At 41.4% G+C, this 23555-nt stretch overlaps 1 protein-coding gene across 2 annotated transcripts in view; it reads right to left on the minus strand.

Annotated features, from left to right (window-relative positions):
* COL4A2 (collagen type IV alpha 2 chain) overlaps positions 1-23555 on the minus strand; it is a 145527-nt gene that overhangs the window by 16890 nt on the left and 105082 nt on the right. For both annotated transcript variants that reach the window (XM_032100568.1, XM_032100566.1), the window contains exons 15-33: positions 22657-22719; positions 21785-21829; positions 19474-19527; positions 19135-19201; positions 17738-17839; positions 17182-17337; positions 16512-16604; positions 16045-16211; positions 14669-14741; positions 14475-14581; positions 13117-13318; positions 12285-12344; positions 11449-11511; positions 7848-7955; positions 6221-6442; positions 3902-4063; positions 2801-2971; positions 1527-1670; positions 151-276 (exon numbers count right to left, since the gene is read on the minus strand). In XM_032100568.1, coding sequence (XP_031956459.1) covers positions 151-276; positions 1527-1670; positions 2801-2971; positions 3902-4063; positions 6221-6442; positions 7848-7955; positions 11449-11511; positions 12285-12344; positions 13117-13318; positions 14475-14581; positions 14669-14741; positions 16045-16211; positions 16512-16604; positions 17182-17337; positions 17738-17839; positions 19135-19201; positions 19474-19527; positions 21785-21829; positions 22657-22719 — 2185 coding nt within the window. The remainder of the gene's footprint in view (positions 1-150; positions 277-1526; positions 1671-2800; positions 2972-3901; positions 4064-6220; positions 6443-7847; positions 7956-11448; positions 11512-12284; positions 12345-13116; positions 13319-14474; positions 14582-14668; positions 14742-16044; positions 16212-16511; positions 16605-17181; positions 17338-17737; positions 17840-19134; positions 19202-19473; positions 19528-21784; positions 21830-22656; positions 22720-23555) is intronic.

Below are 23555 nucleotides of genomic sequence, written 5' to 3' on the forward strand. Positions count from 1 at the left end.
CCAGGAGCTCAGCTTCTGCTGTCAGAGACCTTGCTAGGGAGGCTGCAGCACAGTGGTAAAATGAGCAGGGAATATTTAATATGGTAGCTGAGAACAAGCACTGGCTGATAATCCTGAATGTGCTTGCCTTGTTTTATTGTGACCACTGACCTTTTAAGCCAAAGAATCCCTTCGTGCCCCTTTCTCCAACATCTCCTTTTTCACCTTTGACTTCCATCATCATGCTGGGCATGAGCTTTGGAGGTTCTCCTGGGGGGCCTTGATCCCCACGGTCACCTAAAGGGTAAAAAATCCAACCGTGTTACAAAATGTCAGTCAGCAGCACTGTTGAGAAAAGTGAACAGAAGAGCGAATTAGGAAAAAGGAATGTCCTTGCACAAGCTACAGAAAATCCACCTTCATGAAAAGTAACCTGTGTCAATATAACATGGCAGTGCAAGAGTCACAGTTAAGAAAACATGAAAACAGAGCTAAACTTTTGTACATACAATCCCGATAGCTGGACCCAGACTCGCCTGTGATAGATAATTTATCTCTCAACAGATCAGTTAGGAATCAAGTGTTTATAAAAAACCCCAAAATCATGGTTTATAAAAAACCCTGAAAAGCACACAGAAGAAAGCACAGAAAAGTAGTTAATTTCTATTAAAAGGGAATTCTCAGTCAAAAAGCCTTGGGCAAAAGAAAGTGTTTGGATTTGTTATCTGTTATAGTGTTCACTTTATCAATAAGTATCAGTGATATCAGTAAATAATGTCTTGAAGAAGGGACCCATATAGACTGTATGACTGTATTTAGTTCTTTGTGGGGTGCAGAGACAGGCCAGTAACCCAGACTTGTCCCCTGTGATTATGCATTGTCTTATATTTCTTTGCCAAGAAGCATATTTGCACTTCTCTTTACAGGGGCTGCTTTCACACTTGGCTTTTGCTGAGACTGATGCTGGGATCACTGTTCTGCAATCTCTGAATTGCAGATACTTTTTAAAAAAAATACCAATCTCAGGGTGCCTAGAAAGAACATTTTGGCCTTGTGGCAAAGCATTTATTTAAAGATAATTGTGTGCAATAAAAAGAGGACTGAGTTACAGTTTTCATTTCACCAATGATAATACCAGCTGAATGTTTGTGATTTTTAACTACTTAAACTACTTAATTGTCTGGTTTTCTGAATATTTCACTGTCTTTACAGTGCAACTGGAGAAAAATCCAAGTATTCTCCCCCAAACATCCTATGCTTCCTGGGAAAAAGCTCTCTTGACTTCTGCACATGTCCAGAGGTGCCACTGTCTGAGCTCAGATGAGTAATAAGATGTCTGTCTCCAGCCTTAAGTATGTAAAGAACTAACCTCTCCCTGAGTCTAAAATCCAGGCCTCTTGGCCAGAGGCCCATGTGTGAAATAGGTGGAGGAATGTCTGAGCTAAATTTACCATGTGAAAAATGTGTCTTCTTTGTCTTTGTGTCCTTGTAAAATAGTTCTGCAGACGTGAAGAGCAAACACACTGGTACCACCCATAAGCAAATACCTTTGAAGCCATGGGCACCCTGTGAGCCTTTATCTCCCCGAGCCCCGACTGGGCCAAATTCTCCTTTGACTCCCTTGATGCCTGGTCTTCCTTTTAGGCCTGTCATGCCTTTGAAACCATCAATGCCAGATGAACCTTTCGAGCCTTTAAGGAAAGAAGGGGAAGAGAACTGTTACTTCACTCCGATTTCTGCAAACTAAGTAAATATGAACCAGCAACACATGACAAAATTGTATGAAAACTTCAGTGCAGCAGTACCTATTTTTTGGGTGCCTTGATGCCTACAGAAATCTTTGGGTCTGGAGCAGGCACCCAAGCTCTCTGAGAGGTAGTAGAGCTCCTGAGGTAGTGTACTCTCAGGAGTACACTAACCCGCCTCAACTGGCCAAGAGGAGATGTTGTGGGGATGACCAGAACTTACTGTATTCTTCTGACAGACCAGTACAACCCCTCTCCTAGAGATAAGCTTGAGATAGGTACCTAGTTCCACATAAGGTTTTTAGTCAGCCTGTTCCACATGTAGAGATATGAGTCTAGGACTGGCTGGCCCTTTCTCACCAAAAATTCCCCTACTCCTCTTTTCTAAACAAGAGAATGCTGTTTTACATGGGTAAAGCTAACAAACAGATCTTAATTTCTCTCAAATGAGAGCTGATCAGTACTCCAGAGCTAGTCTTGTCCTGTCTTTCCAACTGATGAAATTGCAGCATGCATTTTTAAGCATGCTTTGTGCTCAATTTGGCTTCACATGGAGTTGAACACTGTTGAAACTCCCCATGTGGTGTAGGCAATGTGCATTACACATATGTATTTTCTCATTGCTGGCAGGTGAGGATCTCACCTTCTCAACATAACATTAGTATCCTAAAGTCACCATCGAGGTCTTGTGTTTGGCATTGCTCAGTCCACAGCTCCCAGCTTTAAAAAGCTTTAAAGCCAAGGTTTGGGGAAACATCTCTTAAATTTTACTGAGGACCAGTGGGACTAGGATGAGGGTAAGACTTTTAGAGAGAAAATAGTAAATACTGTGTCTTTTTTTAAAATGAGAAATAAAGCACCCATTGCTCTTCTAAATAGGGCTGCATATCATGAGCTACCACTGTGCCAAGTACATCAGAGGGGAAAACGGGCAGTGATTTTGGAATATATTAGGCACATTATCCTAATTCTACTGTTTTAAATAGAGGGAGACCAGCAGAGAATATGTCTGGCTCACCTCAGCACAGAACAGCTTTAATCAATTACTGTTTTCAAAGCAGCAGTCCAGAGCTCACCTTTATCTCCTGGAAAGCCATCCATTCCACTTATGCCAGGGGGACCAGTCACGCCACGTATACCTGGTAATCCTGTGAGACCCATGTCACCTTTGTCACCAGACAGACCCTTCAGGCCCACAGGGCCAGGAAAACCTTGCTCACCATCTTCTCCCCTAGCACCAGGTGGACCTGTCATGTAAACGTGAGAACAGGGAGAGTAAAAAAGGTTTGGACATAGATGATGATTCATACAAGGTAGCTCAAGAGGGAGAAAACTGCTGTCCTACCAGCTTCATATTGAAGGAGGGAAATCAGGATTTTTTTCATCAAAGAATTGCAGAAATGGCTGCAAAGATAAAGCAGCTCATCAGTGTGAACCAGCCTCGCTATCAGTTTGGTTCCACACCCACTCCCAACAGGACTTTTCCCTCCTCTTTAATTTAAGAATTAAGCCCCTTTTCCATAAGACTACCCCCATTTGGTGGCTCCCTTTTCCCAGTCTGCCAGCAGCAAGCTCTGACCTGACTTGGTAAGTGGCTATAGAAAGAAAAGCAGCAGCTCTGCCTGTGAAGAAATTTCATCCCCAAGCTTAATTTTCCACTGTGGAAACCATACAATGGCCCTGCCACAGAGGACTGGCAAAAGGAATGACACAGTGATGCCTTAAGAGGCCTCCTAGACACAGAGACTAGACAGGAGTAAGGGAATAAAGGTAGGTATTTATTTGAAAGGCCTTCAAAGGTACCCCCTGGGGAGCCAGAGGCTGCTGCCAAGATGGACCCCAAGATGGACAACAGGTCACGAATTCTTCACACTTTTATAGGTTTGGTTCATTTGCATATAAGGGTTAATTCTCCAATTAAAGCTTCAGCTAATGATGTAATTCCCCTCAGCTTACCCCCCCTTTAGAGGCTTTTTGGTTTATACTTTTTGGCCTAGGACAGTCTAGGTGTCCTTGGAGAGCAGGCCCAGGGAGGCTTTGTTATGTCTACCTAGCACAAGAGAGCAGAAGTTAACAGGCTACAAGAAACTTTCAGAGTTACACACTAGGCAGTACAGAATTTGAAAAATATAAAAGTTAAAACCTAAGGCATCAACAGGACCGCGTTACTTCCTCACCAAGAGGTCCTTGAGAGCCAGGCCCACCATCTGGCCCACGGTTTCCTGGTGGACCTGGGAATCCATGTGTTCCCGGTGTTCCTGGTAATCCCATCAAACCAGGGAGACCTTGTGGCCCTGGATCTCCTTTGGGTCCTGGCAAACCTGGGCTACCATCCGCTCCTAAAAGACCAAAATCATGCATTAGTGAGCATCATATCTAGAGAGCTTGTCTTTATATATCTCTTCTCTGTACACCCTAGTCTTCCAGGGTGTGTTTTTCCTTTGAAAATTCAGTGAGAACAGCAAAAACAAATTAAAGGACTGGTCTTTAGATTTAAAATAATTGACGTTACCAGCAATTATTTCAGTATTTGTGTCAGAAAGGTTGATTGACTCTTTCAAATGAATGGTAACGATTTGGCACCATGTAGATATAGATAGAGCAGGTCTCTTTCAATTTTAATCCCAATAATTCTGTAATTCCTGAGCTCTCTGTCACATATATCTTAGTAAGAACTGAATCAAGCAGCTGACTGAACCACTGAAATAATGCTATGTATCTTTTCTAAAATGTTATAGGCAGGAAAAGCAACATTTAAGGCAGATGGTGGGATCTGTAGTGTTGTTTAGAAATTTTCATGTAAGGTCGTTACAAGGCATTGATTTGTAAGACCGATACAAATTCCTAAGCAAAAAGGCCCTGATTCTACATGACTTACTGCACTGGGTGAAAATTTATATCTCTACCATGTAAGGGCAAAGAGGGTGTTAAGTTTTAAAAGATAATGCCTGCTTTTCATTCAGCTTGGAGAAGCAGCAGCATCCAAGTAGTACATGGCATTTAAAATCCAGGTCAAGCGGATCTGCTTCTCTTTATTCAGGTTTTACATCAGTGTAGGTCCATTGGCTTGACTGTAGTTAAATGAGCTTTATAATTGTGGTCACTTAAAGTGGGTTTTCTCAACAACAGCATACAGGCTTTAGTTTGCTATTCTGAGTGAAGTGGCAAAGGTGGCATAAAGGAATCCCTAGCCCTTTCATGTAAAATTAAGAAAGTTCATACTCATACAAAAATTCACGTGCCATTTGGAGCCATTCTCTCAGAACTGTAAAATAAATTAAGAACAGACAAACTAGTAATGCTTTTTATTTTTGCTGTATTTTTTACTACTGAAATCTTAGTTCTACAGAAATGCTTACAAAGAGAGTGGAAAATCACACCAAATTTTTTGTTTTCAAATGAAATTGGATTTCTTCCCCTTTTCAGAGGTGTTAGTGATATTTTCTGCCTTTTCTCAAACCTGTGAAGTGCCACAGAGCTGCTTTAATCCCTTTCCTTCACTCTGGGGCTCTACTGCAGGTGAAACCAGCTCTCCTCACTTCAAATAACTCTGGGAAGACAACGCTCTTCTTTATTTATTTTCATCAAAAGTCATGAGAAGGATATCCAAAACTAGTTCCTGTGATAAACCTTGCTTCGAGCTAGTCATACAATTACTGCTCCTCTCTCAGTTCCATACAGGGGAAGGGGGTAATCAGCAGTCCTAATTTAATTATGTGTCCAAATGCTATTGAAACTCTGTAGCAGGGTATGCTAAATTCCCACATGTGCTTTTGAAAGTCCTTCACAGAGTTCAGAGAGTGAAAAAGTCAGATTTTGTAGAGAAACTCTGTTTTCTGCAGGGATTTTAGAGTGTTTTTTATGGTCTGTGAAATAAACTAAAATGAACACCTTGAAGTTGTGAATCAGTATATAATGCTATCTTTTTCTTATTCGTGCGTGCCCAAAGACTGACAAGGTAAAATAGCTTATTAGCAGTTACCTAACTCTATGTCCTCTTAGTTAAAATTTACAAATTTGGCACTACTGCAATGTGCTGATCAGCAAAGCCATGCAGTATCCAGACATCTTTTGGTGTGGGAAAAAATTGCTGTATGTACTATTGCTATATGTAAGTGAAAAGTCAGGATAATAGCGACATCACCATTCCCTTAACTACAGTGAAAAAAAAATAGCAGTACATCTGAAAGCGACAAAGATGAGCAAAATCCAGTTCTCTGGTATCCTACCGTAGTTGATTTCATGTAGAGCAGTGTGAAGGAGAGCTAAACGTAAGCATTGGATCTCCAGAAAGTGTTCAGAGGAGCCAGGCAGATTGGCAACAGCTGACACAGAAGTGGAAAGAATGGGAGATCATCCGGCACTGGGAATGGATAGTGGGGTCATCAGTACCTCTGACGCATCCTAACCTGCTCTCTTACTACCCTCACATCCCTACAATTTGGCTGCATTTGTATCACACTCTTAAATATTTCTTTATTTGAAGGAGTGTTTACCTCTAGTTCCTGGTATGCCTTGATCTCCTGGTGCACCTTTCAACCCTGGGAAGCCGGGGAGGCCAACATCCCCTCGGGAACCTGCTGCTGCTCCAAACACGTCACCAGGAAGGCCCTTCGGTCCTGGTGCTCCTGGAGCTCCGGATTTCCCTGTAAGGCCTGGGTGCCCCTGCAGTCCAGGTAGACCATTTGGGCCTCTGTCTCCTCTGGGTCCAGTAAAACCTATAAATAAAACAAGGACTAGGCATCACAGGGTTCACTACAAATGCTGGAGTTCAAATCCTACATATACCAACATGATGCCCCCGTTACCACAAATGACAAGGCTTCTTGTGGACTGGAAAACTGGACCTGGACTGAAAATGAAGCCCAAGCACTAGTGAAAGATAGCATGGAAAACTGCAGAGAATTGGTCTCTGTGGCCTGGGAGCCATGTGGGAGCCCTAATTTAGCAATTAGAGCACTCTGTAGAGCTTAGCAGGGGAGATAGAGGTTCATGGTCCTGCCCTATGCTGCACAGAGCCATGTTTTATGATCCATCCCTTGCCTGTTGACCAGCAAACGCATCAGCTTTTCTTCTGCTTTCTCTGTTGCTACTACAGATGCTGTAGATGAGTCTAGAGAATACTATCAGGCCATGTGCTGCCTGAGGGCAAAGCAGTACCTGGCACTGGATTTGGGAAAGTTTGCAGCACTTCAGAATCTGTGGGGATTTAGGACTTTGAAATCAGGTAACACAAAAAAATTTCCAGAGAGCTCATAAATTAAGTTGCATCAATGGCTTTTGTATTGGGGTACAGAAAAAGCCCCAAACAACTCAGTACCCATTTCTCTGACCAAATAAACTACCACAGGGAAGTGGTAGTTTCTGGAGGTAATTCCTGTAATTCTTGCTGGACTGACTGAAGATTTGTGAACATATAGACCCTCTGCAGCTTATATGTGTGTGCCATTGCATGGATCACATGTGCAGTGGCACACACGCAGGCTCATCTGACTTGCTATGTACAAACAGACATCTGCCTTGATGTGCCTTGAATTGGTGTGCCTTGAACTGATGTGTCTTGGACATCCTGGAACCTCTGGAATGATACAGAAGCTCTGGGATTTAAAAAATCTGCACCTATTACAGACTAGCACAAAATCTGACAGGCACTGAACACTTGCAAACACTCTGGGAACAGAGCTGCCAATGTGCATGGTGAGTACCTAGTACTCCACCTTTGATACGTCCAGTATCATTTATACTGATATTGAAAAAAATTGAATGGAATAATACTATTATTTTCTTCCTTTCTGCATCATCATTATGAGTATAATGCACTTGGAATCTGACCTATCTTATTGAATTTCTTTATGACAATTTAATGAATTTTTACTGTCACATTTATAATTTTGCACAATAAAGCAGATTTTAAAAGGTTGGCATCTATGAAATTTTTCATCATTATGGAAGTTGCAGGAAATACTTCCGGATTTGAAAAGTAGCAGTTTTGTCTAATGGCTTATTGATTCAATGTAGAAGGGAAGGTAAGTGAAAATGTACCTGGAATCAAGTAGTTGTGTTTCAGTGACTGCAGTAAAAAGGTCAAAAGTATGTAAAGAATGACTAATTATTTCAAGATACCTGGAGGACCTGGGAATCCTTCCCGACCTGGATCACCTCGTGTACCATTTAGCCCTGGGAAGCCCATTGGACCTGGATCACCTGGGAATCCTCTTGCACCTTTTGCACCTAAATTATATAAAAGGAAGTAAGAAAGTGTGATCTGAACAAACAAAACAGAAATGTGCATATAATGTAAAAAAAGGTAGTAGTAAATACCACCATGATGTGTTTCTGGATGCAAAGATGAAACTTCAAAAAAAAAAATTAATGGGTCTATACAGTAGCTCTTTAGAAGTATCCAAGATCCCAAAACATGGACCAAAAATCTAGGTTAAGTGCTTTTACAAACATGGATTAACCTGAATTTAAGACCAATGATATGGAGACTACTAGGTTGAAGATAATTAGTTTCACAGACTTTTGGAGTCTTTCAATATTTTGTAAATTAAGGATTTTAGATTAAGGTCAAAAGGCAGTATCAAAAAAGAATGTTCACAGAAATGGGCACAGATGAGATGCTGTAGGAGGAAAAAAATTTTCCCTCCCCTGCTAAACTGATCACAGAACAAGAACAGACTGGTTTAGATAACCAAGGAGCAGAAATGTAAGGCTAAAGGTTAGATCTAACAACCCCAAAAATGAATACAAATTAAGTAGCCTTATTACTATTTTTGTAACATTACAGGTCTAGAGATTCCCTCGTAAAAGAAAGGATGTGCCCTGAAAAAGTGTTCTTCTGGCAACGACCTCTTGTTCATACTGATTTTTCTCCTGACAGCAAAAACGGTACCTTACTTCCTTGTGATACATTATTTGACACTTCAGTAAGGGCAAATATTACTGTTTTTTAACATCTCAAAACCTACAAGCATTTTGTAGGATTCCTTTATCATGTTTCAAAAATTATATATTTTTTTCAGTGCAAGTTTTTTTACATGAGTCTCATTAGTTCACTGTATTCCAAGTGAACCAAGATTTTTTGTAAAGTTCTTTGAAAATAATTCCTTTGGAATGCTTTGTTTCCCTACCCTCTCCAGCACTCTGAACTTTCTAAGTTCCCAGCTCAGGCTTGAAGGTCAACAACATGCTTTAACATTTAAAATGTTGCTGCTTAGCATCACCATTAATTACAACTCATTTATTCATTACTGAAAGCAAGTTTCCCTAACTATGACGAACCAAGGAAACTTGGTTTGTCACTTGGATTTTAATACTTTTTTCCACTTTAGTTTTCCGAATTTCCATTATTTAACCATGATTATTTGTAATTTTAACTATCATTTGTGAAGGGGAGAAGGAAACATTTAGAAATATGAGAAATAAGGTGCACATAACCAGCCAATGCAGTGTGCATAACATTTCACAGTGCTGTGAAGGAATATTTTTCTCTCCCTTATATGACAAATAACTTCTCAGGAAGAAATCAAAAGGAAAATCTTAGGCTTTCAGGTCTCAACGAAAAACTCCAATGTACCTCTTACCTGAATGGCATCTTGGTCTTTTTTCCCATCTGCAATAACTGACTTTCATTAATTCTGTTCAGTATAGCACTAATTAAAAAGCCATGTGAGAGAAAGAAGGTGCAGAGGGAGAATACAACCACTGCTTACCACATATTTCAGTAACTCATTATGTGATGTTAGTTGGTGATGATGTTGTGCCAAACAGCAGTGAGAAAAATGCTTTTATTTTGGGCCAATGTTTAGTTTGCAAATGTTTTAGCTGTATGTTTGAGACAGAAAACAGCTTAAACATTTTATTCAACAGCAATTGCGTAGGTCTTGAGACTCCTGAATAACCAAGATGAAACTCAGGGTGGGCTGTGCGTGTTGCCAGGAATTTCAAAGGAACACAAGGACATCAGGGTGGGAGACTATAAAGACAACTCCTTTTTCGATACACTGTGGTCATTAGCACCTAGGACACCAAGAGACTTTATTGTCTGCAGTGGAGCTCCATGCTGGCTGAAGAGAAGGTGGGAAATCTTGTGGACAAACCACATCACTCTAAGCAGACAATGAAAACGGTGTAAAGAAGGTGTGGGTGCTTTTGTGTCAGTCTGGACAATGTGAGTAGAAATGATTCTCCAGACAACTCAGTTGACACAGCTATGGCAAAAAGAAGCTGTGAAAATGTGTCCTTTCCCTCCCAGGCTTCCAGTTCCAGAACTGCCTCAGGTTGAAATGCAGCTACGAACAGAGCTCTGCACTGGGCTCTGCAAGGGGCCTTTCCCAGGTTTTGGAGAGAGAGGATGAAAACCAAGTCTTAAAATAACTAAAACATGTAAGCTAACAAAGACAGAGAAAGATCTGTTACAGAGCTAACCAAGAATACAAAACGTAAAACACAAGAAAACAGCATCACTTGTGTTACAGCAGTCTTACAGCTGGGAGTTAGATCTGACTGTACTCACTGGAAGAAAAACCATCAAACTCATGTGAATGAAGGAACGAACAAATCATCATACTCAGAAAAAAATTACAAATATTGCAAGGAAAACAAGAAGCATTGATCCTAGCAACAAACTTAGGCATTAGGACTAAGGAAACACAGGTAATCTTTCAACAGACATAAAATTTTCCCTTTTAAGATCCATTAGTCTTTGATAAGTCAATCAGTCAATCCATGTATGCCATAATAAACCCTGTGCTGAAAAAAAAAAAAGCTTGACCTTAAAATTTATACTCCAGATCTCTAACCTTGGCTAAAGCACAGCAGCACAGGAACAGACGCATCAAGAATTTTACATTTCCCAAAATGTGAAGGACCCAGCTATGGTTTTTGTCAGTGTCGTTACAGCTGGTAATGAGAAGGACTTACTGAAAAACAGTTTTATTGCTTAGGCTGGGAGTACATAAGTTTATGGAAACTATAAGCGCTGGTCAGACATTCCCTCTTCAAGGTCAGTCATTATGACCACTCACCACACCTTGCCCATTTCTCAATTCCATCTCACACAGTCCCTCAGGCTCTGTCCTCACCTCCTCTTCCTCTTGGAAGGAGGTGGGGAACCCTCAGTGCTGGGGAGGCCCAGGATGACCAGATGGCCCCTCTGGGCTAGGGGAGACCAGCTCTGCAAGGAAGGTGTACGTGGCTACAGACAGCACAGCCGTGTTGTGTCAGACAGCCTGGCCCATGACACTGAGCCACGTCACAGACTTTAGGCTCACACTTGCTGAAGGCGCTCCATATGTCACTTGAGGAGGAACAGTAAGAAGGATGTGTCACAGTCCTCCATTGAAGCCTTTTATCACCCTGCTCTCAGAGGACAGGATTTGCCTTGTGAGGTGTCCAGTCAGTTCTGAGAGACCTCAGTACAGTCTCTACCAATAAACCCCTGTATACTCTTACTGACTTGCATGTGGAGAATAGCAAATGGGCTGTCCTTGCTGCCTTCTGTTCCATGGCTGACATTCATAGGCAAAGGCAGGCTTAGTTCAGGAATGGTGAAGTCACCTGGGCTGCACACTGCTTAGGTCTCTCTGGCAGGGCTAGGTTAATGCTGTCTTCCAATGAAATTTCTAAAACTCGCTGTCTGCTAAGGCTCAGCTTTAATTGATATGGCAAGATACCCCTCAAATACAGTGTATGTGGGAAACAGGTGAAGGCAGAACATTACCTGTGGCTCCTGGCAGTCCTGGCTTGCCTTGGGATCCCTTTGGTGGCCTTACACAGCCTGCACCTGCAAACAAAAACCAAAGTTAGTCACACTATACGTGCTCCTATGCTGCCTCTCAATGTCTCTGTGCCTGTGGTTGAGACAATTTCATTAAAACAGGTGAAGGAAATTAACAACCAAACTCCTAATTTGAAAAGAAATTTTATTCTTCATTGAAAAAAAACTGGCCACGGGTGGCATTTTCAGGGGAGCACTCAAGCTGATCTCCACCCCAAGAGCTTCTCTTCTATTTTCCAGGGGCTATGGTTGCTGGTCCAGTTGGACCAGCATGGGAAGGGTAGTCCAGCCTCATGGATGACTGTATTTTTCAGAATAAGAGAAAAACTTTGTTTCCCTCTGGCTGATTTATACCCTTGAAGAAAGCAAGTCAATTTTTGTAAAAATCTAAGTGTTTTTTCTTTTGTGTCAAATTGCACTGAAAATCTTCATTCAAAGTTCTTCTTTAAAAAAAGTTGCTAAAATTTTCTTGGGCACCTATTTTCTGGTACTGTTTTTATAGATTGCACAGTAATCATTATTTTGTTACAATAAGCACTCAGGAGTGATGAAATAAAGAATCTCTGAATTGTAGAGCTAGAAGTGCAGTAATTTTAGAAAATGTTCGATTTGATTAATTTACTTTAGAGCTATATGGAGTATATGCATGGTTATTTGTTACCTAAAGTTCAAAGAGTTTACAGCTAAGAGCATCCAAAGCAGTCATCAGAAAGAAAGTATCAACCCATAAAAGCATCATAAAGCTAAAAAGATATTCAAGCCATTTGTATGTACAGTACCCGACCATATTGGCTCACTTCCATCTCCTCTAGGAAAGTCTTCAATGACCTGCCCACAGTCTGTGAGCAAAGAATTAGAAAACACAGTTATTATCTAAAGAAGAAAAATTGCAAAAAGACAAAAATGTTCTCAATTCTAACCAAAATGCCTATAAAAACAACAGATAATGTATTCCCTCATGTATTATGCATGCATACAACACAAATTATTTGCTGTAACATACCAAAACACTCTATCCACACATTGATTAGATCCAGGCTTAAAACCTATCCTGTCCAAGTTACGAGGCTGTGTGTCCCATGCACTGTGTAAGGTTGACATGTGCTTGCTTTAGCTTGAGTATTCTGCCAGGCTTCTCGAAGTCAAGGAATAAGACTCTGAGCCTGACCTCTTCTGAATGTAGCCCTGGCATTCCTATGCTTGCAAAGGACTTGAAAAGCTGCAGAGATACTATGAGGAGCTCTGAAGGGTGGATACATGATTTTCTATGGTCAATTAAAAGATTATGTTGGATGGGAAAGATCAGAGAAAACCACCTCTGGGATTTCCAATGGCAGGACATTGCTCCATTGCCTCCAACTGCTTGAAACCTGAAAAATGTTATTTGCTGGCACTAACACATTAATTCATGCCATTTCAATACCTGACATGAAACTACTGGGACTTCTGACGTATCTCCTTCTTTAAGATTTCTGGTCAATACCAGCATTTCCTTTTTCCCCATGGAACCCCCACCAAGCTCTCCCTTTTCAACAGTGTGCTGTATAAATGCTGCACATATCTCTGTGCTGATCTTCCACGGCTCTGAAGTAAGACAGTTGTGTCTCTTACCTAGTTGGCCAGGCTCTCCTGGCAGACCAGGCAGACCTGGTGGTCCTGGGCTTCCATCTTGTCCTTGTTCACCTGGAGGACCCTGGAACCCTTTTGGACCAGGAAATCCTTCACCTGGCAGGCCTGCTTCTCCTGGAAAGCCCTTTGGGCCTAATTCACCTGGATAACCAGGATCACCGGGGAAACCTCTTATAGCATCACCCTGCAGGAAGTGAACAGAGGTGGTCACTCCTGACTTTGCTGAGAAAAAACTGCAATTCAAACAGTTCAACTACTCTCATGAATAACATCTTATAGGCAGTAATTTCTCAAGTGCTGCATCCCAGCTCTTTAAATCAACATTGAAAATAAAGTATTTTTAAAATAACCTGACTTTAATGTAGACCACATGGCAGTAAGGGCATGACAGAAGTGCTCCTCGAGGGAACATTCCTCTAAAAATATTGGCCCATAAAAAGCACTTGGGTAATATGAATCAGTGTTGTGGAGGGACTCCTGGCCCTTTCTGAAAAGCTCTAAGTCGATTTGGGGAGACCAAATGCATTGCTAGAGATGTTCTTTTGCGGCTGAGAAAAGCTGACATTAAAATGCACCCAAAAAGGCAGATTTTTTTCTCTGTCTGCACCCCCAGTGACATTTCTACACTACTGAATCAACATCTTACAAACATCATTAGAGAATACTTTTCTATCTTCAAAAGAAATATAAAGTGCCATCTTCACTGGTAGTAAAAGTACTGTGGTCTAGAGTGCCTGATAGAGCTCTTGCCCATCTTCAAATATGATATATGAGCATCCCAGTGGTTCAAAACATCAATTTATGATGGGCCACATGAATTTTTCTTTCAAGGTATTTAATTTTGCTTATAGAAGAAAGCTAGAAAATGAACAAAGACTACATGTCTAATTTCTAGATAGCTACGGTTAGTTAGGTGAGTTGCTACAAGCAAGATGATGATACAATGTACATTTTAGGATAGAAAATTGTAGTAAATTTTGCTTTTCTTTAAAACAGATGTACCAAAGCTATTGAAGTTCAGTCACAAAGAATCTCAGACCATACAAGAAGGAGTCACTAATAAACCATTAATTACCACAAACTAATCAGTAATCAAAAGCTGGCCTAAATGAGTTATACACTACTATTTGTTGTTTAAGTAAAATGGAAATAAAAGTGAAAGATTGTTCTAAAAGCCCTGAGAGTAAACCTGATGCTTTATTTATCAACAACCAGCAAACCCAGCCTAGTTGTGCATCATTATCTGTGAGAGAAGGACAGGCTATAATCCCTCACAACCCCTCAGAATTAAGTGCATTAGTAGTATTAGGTGTGGTGTATTTGCTGTATTCTTTGCTTACCGGAAGGCCAGGCTGTCCTGGTAAACCATCTAATCCATCTCTGCCTGGGAAACCATCTTCACCTCTGATTCCAGGAAGCCCAGGATCTCCTCGGATTCCTTTGGTGCCTAAAGAAGACCTTCCATTGTGAGATCCATCTCTCATTAGTAGTATAAATAATAGGAAAATACAGGTGATAAGAATTTTCACTCTACCTTTCGTAGTTATGTGTAAAGAGTCTCCCTTTTCTCCTTTCCGTCCAGGAAATCCAGCTGGACCCGAAAATCCCTGGTGTTACATACATTGAAAAAACCCAAAACAAACCAGAACTGTTTAAGAAATAAGTACCAAGATTTGCATTTCTACTGTCCTGCTTAAAAAAAAGCCTCCTTAGATTTTACTGCTTTCCTGTTACTTTCCTTGAAGGATTTCCTCTTCAGCAATCCCATTCTTGTGCAGAACCTTTATTAATATATTCTAACTAGGACCAAGGTCTCTATGGCATGGTAGGGGAGCTTCTGCATGAGGGACACCTGTGGCTTTCCAAGAGCTAGTGTCCTGCAGGTGACTTCTGCTGCAGAACTGCACTGGAGAAAACATGGTGAGTTGCTTAGTGTTAACCACTAGAGAAAAAGCCCTAAGCAACTCTTTGCCACCTTGGAAAAAACCTTAGGGTTCTACTGACATGCAATTCCTCCTGTGCACCACTTCCAAAGAGGACAACCTCACAGCTGGCAGTGAACTGTGGTTCACAGCACCGTTCTGGGGCTGAAAAGTAGCACTACCTTCATTTACCAGACAAGAACTTGGGCACAGAGCGATTAAGTGACCTGCCCCGAATCAAAGACCTGTGGGTAGTTTTTGGTTAGAAGGGAGGGCTGGAGGTCTCTGGCCCAACCCAGCACTTAGAGCAGGTTGCTCAGGGCCTTGCCTAGCCATGCACTGAAAACCTCCAAGGAAGGAAACTTTCTCTCTTGCAAAGACAAACTGTGGTGAAGCTGAAGGGCAGTCTCTGGCATTCCTGATTCTTTGGCATAATGCAGAAACCTCCTCCTGAACAGCCCATCTGAAAGCGAAATTTCTAGCTGCTGGCCAAGAGCCTTGCAATCACAGAACCAAATCCATATCCATGGTAGGTGCCAAGGCCCAGAGGTTACAGACTCGTTTACCATTGACTATTTCATGCCAGTTAGCTTTAGTTCTGAATAATTACACTCATGCTCACTAAAATGTAAGCCTGTTAGGTGCATGTTAGGTTTTCTTCAGCCACCTGTTACTGAATTCCAGGGCAGACACTGAATGAAAAGGATGTAGCTGATAAAGACAGAAAGAAAGATAGAAAGATAGAGAGAGAGAGAAAGAAAGAGAGAAAGAGAGAAAGAAAGAAAGAGAGAGAGAGAGAGAGAGAGAAAGAAAAAGAAAGAAAGAAAGAAAGAAAGAAAGAAAGAAAGAGAAGAAAGAAAGAGAAAGAAAAAGAACAACAGAGAAAGAATACTTTTCATCATTTTTCCATGGAGAATAGCTTGGGGTTTTGGTTTTTTTTTTCATAGTAGGCATATAAAACTAAGCAATAAAGAAACAACTATCTCACTTTTGCACCAGGGTAGCCAGGAAGACCATGTGGTCCTTGATCACCAGGTTCTCCTTTCCTTCCAGGCTGGCCAGGGGTTCCTGGAAAGCCAGGAGGGCCGCGGGGGCCAGTAGAGCCCCTTCTGAGTTCCTCACCCAAAAGGCATCTAGTGCAATCCCCTTCTTCACCTAAGGAAAAGATTGGAAAGAGAAGAAAGAAAGCTCTATCAACAACACATGGATGTGCAGCTGTATCCATCTTACATACAGACTTGAGAATACTTGAGTAGTGTCTCAAATACTTGAGAAAACTACTCCTTTTTTTTTTCTGACAAGAATCCAACACAGTGTTTCTTTGTCATATTAGCCCCAGATCAAATTCATCAGTCCTCACGCATGTCATAGTTCAATAAACCCAGACTGAACACACTGGGACTTTACATAATGCATAACAGCAGATCATTTATTGAGTTATCTGTTTTAACCTACCTTTAGGTCCTTTTTGTCCTCTTGGCCCAGGGAAACCTTGTATACCAAATCTGCCTGGTGTTCCCTCCCGTCCTTTAAATCCAAAGAGACGACCTAGAAGTTTAATTAAGCAAAAATATAAATTCATCTACCGTAGATTTACTCTTTTGCTCTTTCATTTCTATTTCTTTGAGCTGCAATGCATTTTCCCGTTTCCCCTAATGTCACTTACTGCCTAACCCAGCCTGCTGTGATGTACTCCATTCTCTTTTCCCCTCTCCATCTTACAGTTTCTCACACCCATTACCAGTAACTCAGTCTGCTGTGGCGGACAATCCTTGCCATTCTTTGCTCTCTCTAACACTGGATTCCTCCTCTCACTCAGCCCAACCTACTTTGCATTAGCACAAACAGCCTGCTCTGGATCACCTCCTACACATCCTTTTCTCCATCCTTTCAAATGTTGCCAGGACTGTCTAAAAATCACGCAAACATTTTCTTCATTGATGAGTGTACAAGACTTCTCTGCGTGTCCTCCCCACCTCTCATTTAATTTAATTTAATTTAATTTAATTTCATTTCATTTCATTTCATTTTTCTGTCACTGTCTCACTTTGCCCTGCCAACAGATGTCTTTAAAATAATCAAAGGTGCTCCTGTGAGTCCTTATCATGTCTCTTTTTGCACTTACCAGGGGCTCCAATGGGACCAGGTGGACCACGAAGTCCTGGTGAGCCGTCCTTACCCGGAAACCCAGGTGGACCCGTGTAATAAGCAGGAGCTCCTATTTCACCCTTTTCACCTTTTGGTCCCATTTCTCCAGGTAAGCCTGGCTTATCCCCATCCGCTGAAACAGAATCAGGGAAGAAGTTCAAAACAATTTCTTAACAGTGCTGCCCAAAGAGCTGTGATGTAACAGAAGAGAAAGTTTATACAACTGCATCTAATATGCAAAGAAAAATGGACATATTTAGCATAGAGCAAAAATGGTAACTGCACTTTTCACTTGAGCAAATCAATAGCAGTTACTGAAAAAAGGCTCTGTCATCATCTCTATTTCAGTAGTTTTGCAAGAGTCCCATTGGTCCAAAGGAAAATGCTCCTCTTGTTTTTTGCCCCCTCAGTTATTTACTATTCTGCACTGTGTATTGCATGACCAGCATAAAAATTATTCCCACCATGACCCTGTATCAGTCAGAACTCCCTATAAAGTTAAGCTGTTAGAAGATATGTTGCTGGGGTATTACCATCAGAAAATCCAGGAAGACCAGGTGACCCACGATCTCCCTCCTCTCCTCGGTCTCCTGGGAGTCCAGAAACACCTGGGAAGCCTGGATCACCTCTTGCACCTGAAAGGCATCCCCAATTCCACAAAATGTGTTAGTGTGATGCTGCTGTTTGTTAAAAAGCAAATACTAGAATCTTCAAGTGCTTTGGACTAGTAGAGTTTATGATAGTTTCTAAAACATAGCTTTAGAAATGGACCGACAGGAACGGCGTGGAGCCACCAAGCCCGGGAAGAAGGATGGTATTAGTATCTATTACTAATATGCACCTATAGCTACATTGCTCCTGGGAAGCACAGAACAGCAGCTCTCTGAGGAGAGCCCCTCTTTTTCCTACAGGAAGTTTCTGCTGTAACAGATGTGTGATATGTGAGCTTCCTTTGCTTCCCACTACCAAAAGCATCTGCCTGGGCCTAGCTATTGCCTGCAGAAAGTATCATGTTCTTGTCAAAGATCAGTGATAGTAGAGGACATGTGGTGTGTTCAGCCCCCTACCTGCTTCTTTCTCTCTCTACACACTCCCCCCTGCTTCTAAAAGGTTCTCAGAGTATTTGGGGTGATTTGAGCCATGTTTTGGGTCTCTTGCCCCCTTTCTCTGGGAGGAAGGGAACCATTCATTGCTAGTCTCTCTGGCTTTCAACAAGACCAGTAAACTCTATGGTATGAGGACAAAGGCCAGGGCATGTGATCACTCTTGCTGTTTGCTGGCACCTTCCCTTGAATAGTTTTGGCCTTGGCAAACTGGCACACCTTTTACGTGTTTCTAGTCTAGCCAGCCAGAGCCACCACAGCTCTGCAGAGCAGCTGACACCGGGTGCTACAAGCGTAGTGAAAAGATCACAACAGAAATTTGTCAATTTAAAAAAGGAAAAAAAATACTTTTCTATTCCTCAAGGCTTTTTTCATGTCTGTCTTTCTTTCTTTCTTTTTCTTTTTCTTTTTCTTTTTTTCTTTCTTTTATTCTTTCTGTCTTTATATTAGATGATAAGAATGTTCTCTGCTGTGCTGCCACTACTGCACTTTATCCAAAGTCTGAAGCAGGACACAGAAGACAGACTCCCATTCTTCCTTTTGCTGGACAACAAAGTCACACGCCTTTTTGCTTGCTTCTTCTCTGTGGATACAGGCATGCATGGAAGCCTTTTGTATAGCAATCCAGCTTCAGCAGCAGAGACAAAGAAACCACCTGCCTGCAAAAAGGTGATTAGGGCACTCTCTTGGAAGGCAATTACAGCTTCTGGAACACTTTAGCAAACACATTTTTTTTTTGGAGTTGAATTCTCAGAATGTCATGCTTTTGGTCTACGCAGAGGGTAGTGAAACAGCTAAGATAAACAATCTAAGCAAAGAATATGTACCTTTCCTTGGGATGCGGGAAGGAAAATAGGAATCTGGCCCTGGAGGACCCATCTCGCCAGGCTCTCCCTGTCAACAGAAGTTGAAGTATCACACCCAAGCACATTATTATAGAGAATTTGTTTTAAAATGGAAAGGTATGCCCATGAAACACAAACCCCCAAACTCCAAAAGGCACTGACATGACACTTAAGAAACCTCAAAGATTTCAAGTTAATGAACCACATAACCAGTCCTACAATGCCAACAGACACAATTGCTACCACATGATGACAGAAAGGAAAGAAAGCAAAATGATATCTGGCTTATTGCTTCTAGCAAATGAAACTAAAGTGAAATACCTTGCTTCCTCTGGAACCATAGCCACCAGGTGGACCATCAAATCCTGGAATACCCTGTAATACACATAAAAATGATTGACTTTTCCTTTATCAGAGAGAGACTAAAATTATTTGGTCTGTAGCAATTCCTGTAACACCAATAAGGTTCCTTGTGGTTTGATGTCCCACCTCTTGGAGCAAGCCTAACTCTTGCCAAAGGCCAGAGGGACCTGCTGTGCTGCTGGCTCTGTCACCCCTGGCAGTGGTGCAGATGGAAGGAACACCTACACTCACACCATTCCATGGATGCTGCAGGGTGGAGGAGGAGAAAGGGGATCCCCTCCATGCCAGTTGACCCTGAGACACATGAGCCAGGCAGCTAAAACACACCAGCCTGTTGCAAGAAAATTAAACTAATCAGAATCATTACAAGTGGACATATTTTCACTGGAATGGAAAACAGGGAGCAGTGAAATAGCACTGAAGTGCACAGGTCTGCTCTGCTCTTTTCCAGGTGGCTGGAGACTGTTTGGCTGAAGAAGGGTTCCACAGCTGAGAAGAACTCAGGAGCAGCCCTAAAAGTGCCTTCCCTCTACTCTCCCACCCCTGGGCATGCCATATCCCTGAGAAAATTTTCCATCCCTACCCTAGAAACTGTTATAATATTTAAGATCCTACCCACTCCATTCTTTTAAAAGGTTTGAGATCCATAGCATGTGGACTAAAACATGCATAGTAACACATCCTATCACCCGGGAGTGAATTTCAGCTGCTGGCATGAGAAAAGTGCAGGTTTCAGAAATGCTGACCCAGAGGAGATCATCTCTTCTGTGTGCTTTACTCAGCTCTTCGACAACTTTTGCTCTCTACAGAAAATATCTGCATGTAGTCTGGAAAGAGACTGATGTTAAAAAGGTGTGCTTTTAGTAGAAAACAGTGGCCAGATCCACAACTGATGTCAATTAACACAATTTTGCTGAAACCAGTAGTTTTGTATAATTCATACTTATAATTAGATTATCAGTCAGCTTTTTAAAATCTCAGCATCTCTCAAGTTTCACAGTGGGTACAATTCTTACCCAGAACTTGAATGTTAATAACCAGCTCTGTAAGTCACTTTTGAAGCAGTTTTGAAGCACTACAAGTACCACAGCTCTTAACAAGATTCTGCAAACCTGACCACGTGTTTCAGAGACGTTTCCATAATGGCAACTGTACATCACACCATCAGAAAAGAAGCCTCTCCATTATCAGGTGTAAAATCTCTTTACGCTAGGTGGAGCTGGTGGTCTAAAAGCAAAGCCAGCAGCTTCCTACTTAACTGCAACTTCATCTGTGCGGTAGCAGGACTTAACCATCCTTTTTTCTTTCTTAAGAATAAAATCACTCCAAAAGACCCAAAAAGGAGGTTGTTGTGAATAGCACACAGAGTAAGGTGTCTCATCTCACACACACATTATACAATGACAGTCCATCCAAACCTTCTGCTAAAATTATTGCCAAGATTCATGCTCAAAAAGGGGCAGCCACTGTTCACATCTGACTGGAGCATGAACCCATGTTAAGGTCAACCAGTGGGCTTTAATGGGTTTTGCATCAGCCTCTCCATGTATGTATTACTAGCAGCAATTCCCTTCCACACCACCAGGACTGAATAGCTGTGCAAAGGTTATTTTTTGGATTTCATGTACTTTCACATCCCATGTGTTTCATGTTATTATTGTTATGCCTTTGTGGCAGGACAAATCTTTAAACAACTAAAGATGGCAAAGCATGGAAAAATCATGCATCCCACAGCTATTTACCTCATGGAAGTGATTTCTAAAGCTGACTGAAGAAGCCTTTTTCTGAGACCAAACAGTAAGTCTCTGTCTGACAAAATGCTATTTTAAATATTTGGGTGTGTTTCCATGGGGACAGAGATTTAACTGGTATATTTATCAGTTTCCATCTCTTCTCCCTTTGTGATATCCAAGATAACCATACATCTCAACCACATCTGCACAAATTCAAAAAAGTTTCTGCTTGTAGGAAGAAAATTACAGAAATCATAATCACAGTAATGGGAATAATGAAAGTGACACCCCCCTGCAGTGCTCTCAGAAGATGCTCACAGTTTAAGCAAAACCAGACTTTAATTATAGGGTAATTATTTTTTTCTCACTGATGAGAAAAATAACTGACCCAAAATTACAATGATGGATGAACCCAGATGATATTTGTTAGACTACAGCTAGTGTAATTGCAGGCAGAATTTGTTCTCTACAGTTTATTTTTCAGACAGATTGTCTACGTATGTGTTAGAAGCAACAGTCTCATATGAAATACTCACTCTTTCTCCACTGAGTCCTGGAAAACCATTGATGCCAGGCAGTCCCTATGGAGGTACAATAAAATGAACGATATAAAATGCCATTCTAACATCCCCACAGCAAACAACTATTATTATTTCTTAGATAAAATAAATCTAACAGCTTGAAACTCTGAAATAAATAAATCTACCAGCTTTAAACTCTAACAATCACCCTTCAGATAGGTTTTCAATTAGATTTTTGTATGGTGCAAATGGAACAGGTCCAAAATCTAATCCAGTATTTGATTTTTTCTCTCTTAATCAATACATTTTAGATTGACCATAAAGATTTTAAAGATGACTGAGATTTTTTAAAAAAATGTATTATCGGTACTGTTCCCACTCTATTTAAGCACTTCAGAAACACTGCTCCAAAACAAGCAGTCATAGATGCTAGGAGGAAACATTTAGATTAACTTTTGTTTGAGGGGTCACAAGTAAGTGGAGTCAGACTCATGTTTGTTAACCGTGTTCTGCAGACATCTCAAATGGAAACAGTGAAGCACAGTCTGTGGTGAGGACCAGGACAGCAGCTGTGGTCAGTGAGCACAGCTTCAGGTGAGAGATGCACAAGGCTTCCCAGTGATGGCAGAGGCATAGCTTGTCATTCTTTGGCATACCTGTGAGTCCACAGACACACCTGTGAGTCCCGTGGGGGCCTCCTCCCACCACCATATCAAAATGGCCTTTTTGCTTTCCTGCTTCAGGCAGTTCTGAGCTGGCCAAACCTACTGATCTGAAGAACTATAATTTCTATAGTTTGTTCATCTGTGTTCTGTTCCAGAAGGCAAATTCTCAGCTCAGATCCACACATTCAGCTGAGTGAATTCTACCTTTAATAAGTGACTCACCCTTTGTCCCGGGTAGCCCATCACCCCTTCTTCACCTTTTTCAGGAGCAAAGAGAAGTACACCCTAGGAAAGACTGCACGTCAGTTCAACATATTTCTTCATTATGTGCAAAAAAATTGCAACACTGTGTTATGGAAGCTAAACAGGAAGAAAGCATCACTGTAACACGAGGATAATCTAGTAATAGCTGCATGTGAAAGAACTGCTGTTCTTAAAATTAAGTGTAACATGCTTGCTTCACTACAATAGCAGGAGCAGGCCAATACAGAGAAGACAGTGTCTCCCTCCTACCATCTCCTTTATTTCATCTGTGTCTGCAGCTCTGAAGAAGAGCCAAAGTAATCAGTCAGCTATACAACCAATTAAGCAACTCAGTTTATGCCCAAACTGTAGCTTCAGAGAGTTATTTGGCAAACATAGGCATGCTGCTATCCACCCTACTGTACAAAAAAAAGGGGGGGGAGAAACACATATCCCCTTTTGCTACATCAGCATATAATCTACAGTTTTCCTAATGAGTAAAAAACAATCCTACATGTGTAAAATATGACCAGCAGCTGAAGAACTGGCTAGCAACCACACATGGAGGGCATCAGGGCTCACACTGTGACCTTCTCCCATAACCTTGTGGAGTTGCTAACCAGACCATCTGAGAAAATAAAGCTCTGCAAAATGCTCAGTGAGACACTCCTGCTTGGTAAAGACTGTGTTTTAAAGCCCTCTGAGAAGTCAAAAGGAACCACTCAATGGCAAAGCTATTCAGTCAGTCTAGAGGTTGTCTGTGAATTATAACTAAACCATGTTCAGTCAAGCTGGGTTGACAGCTTTACACAATACAGCAACATATGGGATTACTGCCCAGTTACTCAACAGATCTAAAAAACCATGAGACAAAATGT

The sequence above is a fragment of the Corvus moneduloides genome, chromosome 2 (assembly GCF_009650955.1).
Source record: "Corvus moneduloides isolate bCorMon1 chromosome 2, bCorMon1.pri, whole genome shotgun sequence".
Classification (NCBI taxonomy): Eukaryota; Metazoa; Chordata; class Aves; order Passeriformes; family Corvidae; genus Corvus; species Corvus moneduloides.